Source organism: Balaenoptera ricei, chromosome 4, assembly GCF_028023285.1.
Source record: "Balaenoptera ricei isolate mBalRic1 chromosome 4, mBalRic1.hap2, whole genome shotgun sequence".
Lineage (NCBI taxonomy): Eukaryota > Metazoa > Chordata > Mammalia > Artiodactyla > Balaenopteridae > Balaenoptera > Balaenoptera ricei.
This window is the reverse complement of record NC_082642.1, coordinates 147,298,056-147,309,006: the sequence shown is the minus strand read 5'-3', so window position 1 is coordinate 147,309,006 and position 10,951 is coordinate 147,298,056. Positions and strand designations below refer to the sequence as shown.

The window sequence follows — 10,951 nt, the reverse complement described above, 5'->3', positions numbered from 1 at the left end:
AAATGTAAAGAAAGATTTTGGTAGAAATCTTTAATTACTTGTAACTACTTGGAATTAAGGATTACAAGTAATCTTTAATTACTTGTTATTACTTTTTGATATAAGAAATTGAAGTAGTATTGACAGAAGAATATGAAAATATACTATTTCTTGCTATTACCAGAACATAACTGTAAATATTAAATGCTGGTCTTGTTGATTGCCTACTAAAATGCCAAGATCAAAATTCTCACCCATGAAATACTTTTGTGTTACCAAAAGATTAAAACATGATGCAGAAAATAAATGGTAAAATGTAGCATCAGATAGTTTACAAAATTTGAATGAAATAAATGTTAAAAAAAACATATATATTACTAAATAATTGCCCTCTTGTCATGTTAAATTAATTATAATTTTATTAGCAGTGCAACTTCAGTGACTAACAGGTCTAAGAGATGTCTTGAACATTGAAGAGATAGAAATCATTTGCATCATTTAATATGATGAAAAATTAGTGGCCAGTAAAATAGATTGGGCTGTGGCTTCCGTGGCCAGGGGTGTTGCTAATCTGTGGATGTGGCAGCTTTTGAGAATAGGTGGAGGTAGATATGAATGCTGCCATCCAGCTTGCTATGGAAGACACCTCTGGTTTCTACTAAGTTTTAGGACCTAAGATTCTTGGGAGAATGATCCAACAACAAAATCAAACTTTTCAAGTGTTTCATCCTATCAATTCTATTTCCAGCTTGTAATAAGCAGAGAAGATGAATTGCAAGCTTACAAACTTGTTGGCATAAGATTTAAGAGCTGTCTGTATATGTACAGCTGTTGAATAGCAATTTGGACTTATTCTATAAATATTGGATATTTTACCACAACAGTTATCTCTCTTTGCACTCTCAAGATAATGATTTTTCATCTGAAATTTCTTTTGTGTATTTTACACTGGGAGAGATCTCTATAATCACTTTTCAATACATGTGTTTAAGATGGTATTATAGTATGGTTTTAACTTTAGTCATTTATCTTAAGTTTCCTTTGTTTTATGGTATTTGAAATGAAGGCAACTGTTTCTCTTCCTGAAGACACCATTTATTCCTATTATTAAATCAGTGGAAAACAAATAGCACAAATTAAGTTTGAGAGGGAGAGATTGCTGATCTTTCCTGGTTTGCTTTTTTTCTTCTCTATTCTGTTTGTGAGTGAGAATCCAGACTTCCAGTCCTAAGTAGTGTCATCAGTCATCACTGAAGTACTTATTAGACAGTAAATATGGCCTCAATGGCTTTTTGAATTTTTAATCAAAATTTATATTGGTGTTAACTGCAATTTATGGCAATGATCTTGTGTGCTAAAATCCCTGGGTTGAGATTCTGGTTATAAACATTCTTGATTTTAATTTCTTTAGCCACCTAGACTCTGGTTATATCCACAGATAGTATTCTGAATCACCAAAGGGAAATAATTGATATCAACGAGCTGTGTGAGAGCTTTATACTGAACCACTGAATCAAAAGAGTCTACCCATCCTATCACACAGACCCTGTTATTTGTCTTTTAATTAGTTGACTCACGACTTATTTATAGGGTGAGGACTACTTAAGCTGCTCATCAGCCAGAAATTTTGATTGATTTTCTTTCTCCAAATCTTTGCTATTTCCACCTTTTAAAAGCATGTTCACCGAGTCTTATTGGTACTCTGCACCAAAACCTTAATTGGGAAATTAATTGAAAGTCACACTAATTTAAATTAGAAACATTTAAAAATTAACCTGATAGGAAATTTTCTGTAAATCACAATTAATCTAAATCATAGTCCATTGAGTAAAAAAAATAACTTTTTTTCATTTTAGCACTTCTAGTGGATGAGTATATAATTGTGGTTTTAATTTGCATTTTCCTCATAACTCTGATAGTTAATGATGTCAAACATTTCATTTACTTATTGGACGTTTGTATGTCTTTGTTTCAGTGTGCCTAGGTTTTTAGTGTTGTTTTATCTTTGGACATTCGAGTTGTAGGAGATCTTATGATGAATATATCGATCTCTATCTGTATCTCTATTCCCTGTGTCTAATCTGTATCTATAGCTATATCATTTGTGTTTATATGTATATCTATCTATATCTATATTTATACTTTATTTCTTCCAGGCTGTGGATTGCTGTTGATGACATCGATTTCACAATTTTTATTTTCTAGTCAGTGCTTTCTGCGTCTAAAACAAAACAAAACAAAAACGTCTAGAGGCTTTAGAATTTTAGCTCTTATGTTCGGGTCTATAATACATTTTGAATTAATTTTTATGTATACTATGAATAAATTAAGCTTTTTTTTCTGTTTTCATATGAGTATTTCATTGTTTCAGTACTATTTAATGAAAAGTCTTTTTGTTCTGGAATCTCTGTAGAAGAAAAAGTCGAATTCTAGACTTCTTAATATTTTCCATTCTTTTATTTGTGTATCCTCACTTGAATATCACACTTTCTTGATTATACTATTTTAATGTCTTAAAGTCAGTTAAGGCAATTTTTTAAAGATTGTATTGGATATTCTATGTCCCTTGGATTTCCTTATACGTTTTAGAATACCTTGTAAATATATATTTTGTACAGGTTTTTTGATTAAGATTTTATTTAATATATAATTTTGAGGTATTCAATCTATTGTCAATACAAAAACATTATATATAAACATATATATATTTATTAACTTATTCCATCATTAATTTGTAACTATCAAGGACTAGGTCTTGCACATCTCTCTTTAAAACAATCTCTAAGTATTTTATGTGTTCTGATAATATTGTAAATGATATTTTTGCATTTTATTTTCTAATTTTTAATGTATAATTTCATACTGGATTTGTAGATTGAGTTTATTTTTTCAAAGATATTTTTACATTTTATTTTCCAATTTTTCATGTATAATTGTATTATTAATTTGTATATAATTAAACTTGGGCTTATTTTATAAAAGAATTAGTGTAAAATTAATATTATTTATTGCACTAATTAGAATGATTTAGATAGCTGCTAACATTCATCATTAAAGCAATATGGGCTTAGTGTTTACCTATTAGAAGTCTATTTTTTTTTTCCTACAAATTTATTTTCTTAAGAAATATAATCTTTAAAGTCTTTATTTTCTCTTGTGTCAGTTTTAGGAAACTTTTTATTTTGAAGAATTTGTTAACTTCTTCCAGGCAGTATGCAGTTTAGAAATCAATACAGAGCTCTTGATTTTTATCTTATTTGGTATTAAGAAAGGCTTTGGAGGACTTCCCTCATGGCACAGTGGTTAAGAATCTGCCTGCCAATGCAGGGAACATGGGTTCAAACCCTGGTCTAGGAAGATCCCACATGCAACTAAGCCCATGAGTCACAACTACAGAACTTGTGCTCTAGAGCCCATGAGCCACAACTACTGAGCCCGTGTGCCACAACTACTGAAGCCCGTGCACCTAGAGCCCATGCTCTGCAACAAGAGAAGTCACCACAACGAGAAGCCCACACACTGCAACGAAGAATAGCCCTGCTCGCCGCGACTAGAGAAAGTCCGTGCACAGCAATGAAGAACCAACATAGTCAAAAATAAATAAATAAATAAATAAATTTAAAAAAAAGAAAGCCTTTGGAAAATCAGGTTAGTTTGTTTTCTATTGTATTAGTTGTGTCCTGGGTGGAACCAGTACTAATACTAATGTTTTGAGCAATTGGTCATTATATATATAATCATAATATTGATATAGTTCAATAAAATCCAAAATTGAGACAGTAGAATAAAGCAATGGCATGAAGTATTTTATGACTTTTCAAGTCACCATAATTATCTTGAAGCTCGGTGGTAATCTCACCTCAGAGAACTTCAAATATGTTTCTAGCCATTTAGTAGCAGGTTCTCAAAAATGAATCACATGGATATCAGGCAGTGGAATATCAAATATCCCATTAACATTATGTGTAAAACCTTAACAGATATTTCCTTCATTTGCTCATCCTTCGATGGTGATGAATTTTAAAAATGTGTCCAAATTTTTAAAAAAGTCCGTAATATTAAAGATATCCATAATTAATCTCTGAAAGAAATCATTACTGCAGGCTTACATTGTCTACAACTTTGTTCCTCTTTCCAGTTTCTGCACAAGAAGATCAATAGAGCCATTTATTTATTTTCAGCATGGTATCATAATCCTGGATACCAGAAAGCAGTCCTAAATTTCCAGAATGCCCTCTTGAGTTTTTTGAGGTTATTATTGCAAAGGATTGTCAACATTTATTTAACTGGGGCACCGTCAGTTTTGACTAAATATAGGGGAGAAGGAACATTTATCTGTTTTGTTTTCTCTCTCTTCTATCTCTTCTCAGGTTTGGAAATGCCTTCTTTAAGGAGGCATCAAGATTTTAAATATTGTCCGTTAAAAATTAAGAAATAGGTCTATGCTGGATACTTTAAACAAGATTGGTTCTAAGTTGGCTTCAAACTGCACACAATCAAGTAGGACTTGTTTGTATATCAGTATTTTTAGATATTTGACATCTAAGTGATTTTAATTTCAAATGAGACGTGGATTTAGGAGTATAATTAGTGCCTCGATTACCTCAAATGATAAGAAATAGTCATTATTATGGAAAAATAAAGACAGAAAGCCTTCACAGCAAAGGAGTATCATCTTCACGGTGTTGTCAACCACTAAACTGGACTGGAGAGATTCTCAGAAGCCTAAATGAGGTGGAGGTTATGCCAGCCCTTATGTTAGAACAGTCTTGAAGTTGCAAATAATAGTTCTTATTATAGACACAATTTAATCAGAGGAATCCTAATTGAGCTAAAGAGTTAATTTAAAAGTTTTACTATGATGGGAGATGACTCCATGCATATTAAACAAAACAAATAGCCAATAACATTTGTTTCCTAAAATTTCTTCTGAGGAATGAAAATGAGGTAGTTCTGAATGATTTACTACACCTGTAACTTAGGGTATAAAAACTTCAGCGCAGGTGTTGAGATCCATACACAGGAAACACACCTTCAATAGCAAACCAACGGCTTCCCTGGTGGCTCAGTGGTTGAGAATCTGCCTGCCAATGCAGGGGACATGGGTTCGAGCCCTGGTCTGGGAAGATCCCACATGCCGCAGAGCGACTAGGCCCGTGAGCCACAGTTGCTGAGCCTGCGCGTCTGGAGCCTGTGCTCCGCAACAAGAGAGGCCGCGATAGTGAGAGGCCCGCGCACCGTGATGAAGAGTGGCCCCCACTTGCTGGAACTAGAGAAAGCCCTCGCACAGAAACGAAGACCCGACACAGCCATAAATAAATAAATAAAATTAAATTAAAAAAATAGCAAACCAAGACTTCAGCCCCTGACACCATGAGCTACTACTGCAACTACTACAGAGGCCTGGGCTATGGCTATGGCTATGGTTGTGGGTGTGGCAGCTTCTGCAGACTGGGCTATGGCTTCAGAGGCTATGGATATGACTCTGGTTATGTAAGCTTCAGATATGGCTGCCATCACTACCCATTTTTCTGTGGAACATATGGATTCTCTAGCTTCTATTAAAATTCTTCTTTATGAATCTAATATCTGGCTCCATAAGTAGACTTGCTTAATATGATTTCAATCATTGGGCCAATCAAGATTATGCTGGGTCCATTTGTTCAATATAATTAGTGCCTAAGGCTTAGTACATTTATAATTACATCAGGTCTCCTCAATTTCCTTAATAAAGTCTCTTAATTTGAAACAGCAAATATAGCTTTGTTTAATTCATTTCTCAATCATATATACATATAACTCAGTATAAATACTAGTCAACATTGAAGGAATATTTTAATATACTTTCTTGAATTTTTATTTCCTTGATTTTAATCAGATAATACTTAGAGTTTATTTCAACAACAATAAAAAATTCAACTTTAACAATTTTGAGTAACATATCTATGGTAACAAAAATTATTTATATGTTTTACATTTGATGCAATTTTATTTATCAATGCAGTCCAAAATATATAAGTAATCCATCCCTTCTTTCAAAATCTGTCCTTTTGTGGTAATTAAAGAACAGTGGTAGACTCCAAACTTCTAGGAAAGAAAAATATTTGTTAAATGAATTTCTTGATTATATATATCATCTTTCTCTATTTCCTGTTATCTCACTTGGTATTCTCATGAAAATAGTTATTTTATAATCCTACTAAAAGTGTTACAAGCTAGTTAATTAAAATATATGTAGTATTAAAAATATAAATTGGTTTAGATTTTTATTGTTACTGTTCTTCTGTGGCATGCAACGATAATCTTTTTCACTATCATCATCATCATCATGACATTAAATTCTTTTGCAACTGTAAATGGAATGCAAACACCTAGTTATAACAAATAAATATATTACTCTGAAGCTTTACTTGATGAGAATCATCAAAAGAGTTTTTTGGTTTTTTTTTAAAATGGAATTTCAACCAATTAACACACACCAAAAAGCAAACATTTTATTACTGGTGTTTCACATAATTGGGTATATAAATGATACAATATAAATATATTGTTTCAAATTTGAATGGCATGCTCAGGTAATATGAATAATATGAATATGAATAATTCATATACAGTGAAGTTTGTTGTTGTTGTTTAAGTTGGTGAAATCTAATAAGGACAACAACAGAAGTAGGAGCTGGACCTAGCATTAAGATTGTATAGTGCTGCCCCCTATAGTATAACTAGGGAAACTGCAAATGGTTAAATGGCTTGCCTAGAGTCACAAACCCAAGTGTCAGAACCAAGATCAGAAAACAGTTCACCTGAATTCTGATGTTCTGCTCCATCATGCTGATTCTTTTTCATTGCATATTTTAAAAATTTGAATGCCATCTGGAAAGTTCTCATCATATATATAATTTTATAGCTAAATTTACGGGGATTAATTTCCTCGTAGATTAACTACCACTTACTGTGTTTCCTTTTACATTTTTATTGTTACAATTTTATTTTATTGTATGTAATCCCCTACTTCTCAATTTCTAATTTAGTTTTGCTTCGAGGCAAATGAAGAATGAATAATTTTAAAGCTCAATTCTCAAGATCATGACTTTTTATTAGATTTAGATTTGTTTAAACTATATGAAGATAGAAAAAAATAAAACTCGGCCGGTTCTGGTCACTTGTCCAATCATATGTTATGTTTTCATAGGAGAGGTTATGCTAGTTAAATTTTGGTCATTCCATTAAAGGAACTTTGACTCATATAACCAAATTTCATTTGAAACTATTCTATTCTCACACAGGTCAGTATCTTCACAGCCTGAGGAAGTTGTTACAAAGTTGCAAAGAAAAATAATTATAAAAAAATTAGAATGAGAAATATGCATGTGGGCACTCCTAGTATAATATAATATTTTTGTAACCTACATTTTCATATTTTATTGATTTGTGTCTGAATTTTAAGAAAATCTATGGAATGTATAACAACAGATTCTATTACATATAAGTAAAGACCATTACTTACCCCAAAAGAAAACACATTTTCCTCTTCTCCATCCATTATCATAGAATTGTTTAATATAAATTTCAAAGGAAACTTCCTAAAAGTGAAATGAAGGAAAAAAAAAAAAAAATCATCATTCAGTCTATTTAGGGTCTAACAACGAAGCATAAAAGCAATATTTCTCTAAAGAAATATATATCGCTCATTTTCCAATGGATACTTTCATTTTGATCATTTTTTTCACTTAGGAAAAAAACGAGGCAAATATTTGTTCTATAGCGTCTATAATATTTTAGTGTTGATATTTTATTGCCAATGATCATGAATCGAATTGGTTTTGTGCAAAACTCTCACATTTTATTCCTTGAAACTATTTCGATTTTTATTTGACTGTTGAAGTTTTCCATTTATGTTTTGTTTAGTGTTCTATCTCAGGACGATGAATCCTTTTTTATTCCAAACAAACTAGACTCTCCATTAATGTTACATGGGCAAAATGTGATATCCTTAACTCAGTCTGAATTAGTTGTGATTCTATGTCTTCAAAAGGACTCATTGAGAACGAAAATTGAGCTTATCAACTCTTTCTAGTTCAGAATGAGAAGTCATGAAACAGTATTTGGATAAAAGACACGGCACATGGATTATGGCATACTGAGTCATATTGTGGCTTCAAAAGGTAGCTTGCTAAGGTGCAGTCAGAGAGTTGCACAGATTGTGGTAGCCATGATAGTAAATGTAATTTACTTATACTTTATTTATTAGTTCTATAAACAGTTTTTAATTCCCTACTCTGTTGTTTAGAATTGAAAACATCCATTTGAAGAAATTCATCTTTGATAAAATACTTGGAAATCTTACAAAAGTTCAACTACATATTCAAGACCGTGTAAATTAAATAACTTTTTACTGACCCAAGTCAAGAGTCAGGTGCTACATGGAGATTAATCAAGTGTAGGATCAACCTTGGACCTCATTGACTAACTCAGCGAAATTAGCAGAGGAACTCCATGAAGTCCAAGCCGAAAGTCCTCACATATATTTCTTGGTTCTGTGTTATTTCGACATTGTGTTCTCATTTCCAAATATTTGAAGATATTTTCAATATTAAGATACTAGTTTAACATTCAGAAGGCCCTAGGAGTTTGTTGTATGTTTTAAAAGATAAGACCTTAATGAACAATTAACGTATTAGTAGTGAGTGGTAAGAAATCGCCTGAAGATGAATGGGTACCGGACACACATATAAACAAAGGGAAAGATATTACGGTAAATATAAAGAAGAGGTAGAAAGAAAGACATTTATTGGAATAGCAAGTGGAAGACTGGGGTAGGGGGAAATATTGTCAACTTTAAAAATTTACCTGGTTGTTCCTCGTGAGTATTGAGAGGAAGGGAAGAAGAATGAGAGCTAAAGTGAGAATGAAAATAGAGATCATATATGGATAACTGAAGAAGGGTAAAGAAAGGGAGAAATAGGCTGGCTTGTGCAAAAACATAGATGCAGATGCAATCTGCAATTTTAGTAGGACTTTGAATAGAACCAATTATGGAGGAAGGTTTTAGGATTTGAAATGAAAATTGAACTGCTACTCCAATAAGCCAGCTTTTGAGATGGATCTTGTGCCCTCAATTTCTGAAATTAATTGTTCCATGTTTTGCAACCAAAAGGTTTTGAAGATGGTGTGTAAAGACAAAAATTATAAAGGTTATTATGAGTTAAATGCTAAAAATCAACATATGGCTTCTTTTTTAAAAATTTAAAATGTTTTCATATATTCTAAATAGAGGCACTTTCTTCAGTCCTCACCCCATAAGTTTGTTTTCTAAAAAATATAGATTTAACATCTGTAAATGGAAAAAATATCTGTGAATTTAGTTGGAGATGGAGTTATTCATTCAGGAGATGACAGAACAGAGGAAATGTTTAATTATAAAAAGAATGCCATCAAATTTAAATGGTGTAACATACCTGATAATAAACAATTCAACTTAGTGTGTGGAATGCACAAATTTTGAAGAGTCGGACATTTCTTCCCATAAAATTAAAGCAACAGGCTCAAGGACATCTTAAATAAGAAGCTAAGTAACCTGAAATATTTTAATGAGAATAAGGACCTCTCTCTGTGTCAGGAGACAGCAGATTAATGAGTTATAACATTACAGGTAATATGCAGAATGACACATAGGAAGGCTATACAGGTAATATGCAGAATGACACATGATTTGTCACATGCTCTGACCAGGGCATATAAGCCTCTCTCTACACATGCTGAGATCCACACTCAGGATCTTGTCTTGAACAGCAAACCAAACTCACCACCCCTGACACCATGAGCTACTACAGCAACTACTACGGAGGCCTGAGCTATGGCTATGGCGGCTTTGGTGGACTGGGGTATGGCTATGGTTGTGGATGTGGAAGCTTCTGCAGACTGGGCCATGGCTGTGGCTTCAGAGGCTATGGATGTGACTCTGGTTATGGAAGCTTTGGATATGGCTGCCATCGCTACCCATTCTTCTATGGAAGATATGGATTTTCTAGCTTCTGTTGAAATCCTACCCCAGGAGCCCAATATTTGAGGCCATAAAAGAATTATCTAAGTCTGACTACAATAACTATAACAAACAAGATCACCCAGAACCAAGCCAAGATCAAAAGTATTTAGTGCCTAAGATTTTAGGAATATTTATCATTTCATAATTGTCTGCTTCATGTTTCTTACTGTCTCTTATTCATGCTTTTTTAACTGTGGGATTTCTCTAATCCTTTTGCAATAAATTTTCCTAAGTTAAAACAGCATACATGACTGCTATTTTTTTATTTAACTCACAATATCAATGTGATTATTTGTAATTGCACCTAATTGACAATGAAAAAAATAAACTACTCCATGAAGAGCTAAGGTAATAGGAGATCTTACACTCACCCATATGGCTAGATAGATACATGTAAACCATAACCCTCAGTTGAAACAAAGATTTTTTCTCTGAACGTTAAACCAGATCTTATTCAATGCTTTTATTTAGATAACATTGGTATTTAAAACTAGCACTGAAATATCAACTTTATATATTTTCATATTTAAAGTGAAGCTAACATGAAGAATAAATGTTTTTCTGTTTTGTTCAAAATTGATATTTATTTAGCCCTTTCAGTGATAAGAAAACATGATGATAGAATAAAACATCTCTCTAAATATACACTGAAAAATGAACTTCTTTTTCTGAATCTCTATCATGTTTTCCTCATGGTCTGCCATGGTGTGACAGGACACTGTTCTTCAGTATTATCAGCACATTGAAATATTTTGCAGTTCATCAGGGAAATTTAAAAATCACTGTCATTCCTTGGGAAGTAATCTGTATTGAGGCTATGGCTGATTTGAAGGTTTATACATTCTAGCAAGTGCCTTAAATTGCTGACCTTCAAAAAGTGGGCCATTTCTTGTTAGTACTTCAAATAAATATTTGACCATGAAAAAC

At 32.5% G+C, this 10,951-nt stretch overlaps 1 protein-coding gene across 1 annotated transcript; it reads left to right on the top strand.

Annotated features, from left to right (window-relative positions):
* The first annotated feature begins 9,798 nt into the window (after positions 1–9,798).
* LOC132364450 (keratin-associated protein 19-3-like) lies at positions 9,799–10,020 on the top strand. Its single transcript, XM_059920015.1, has one exon. The coding sequence runs from the start codon at positions 9,799–9,801 to the stop codon at positions 10,018–10,020; it is 222 nt and encodes a 73-aa protein (XP_059775998.1).
* The last annotated feature ends 931 nt before the right edge of the window (positions 10,021–10,951 follow it).

Excerpts from the sequence above, each read along its gene's own strand:
- LOC132364450 (XM_059920015.1), top strand. The coding sequence starts at position 9,799 with ATGAGCTACTACAGCAACTACTACGGAGGCCTGAGCTATGGCTATGGC.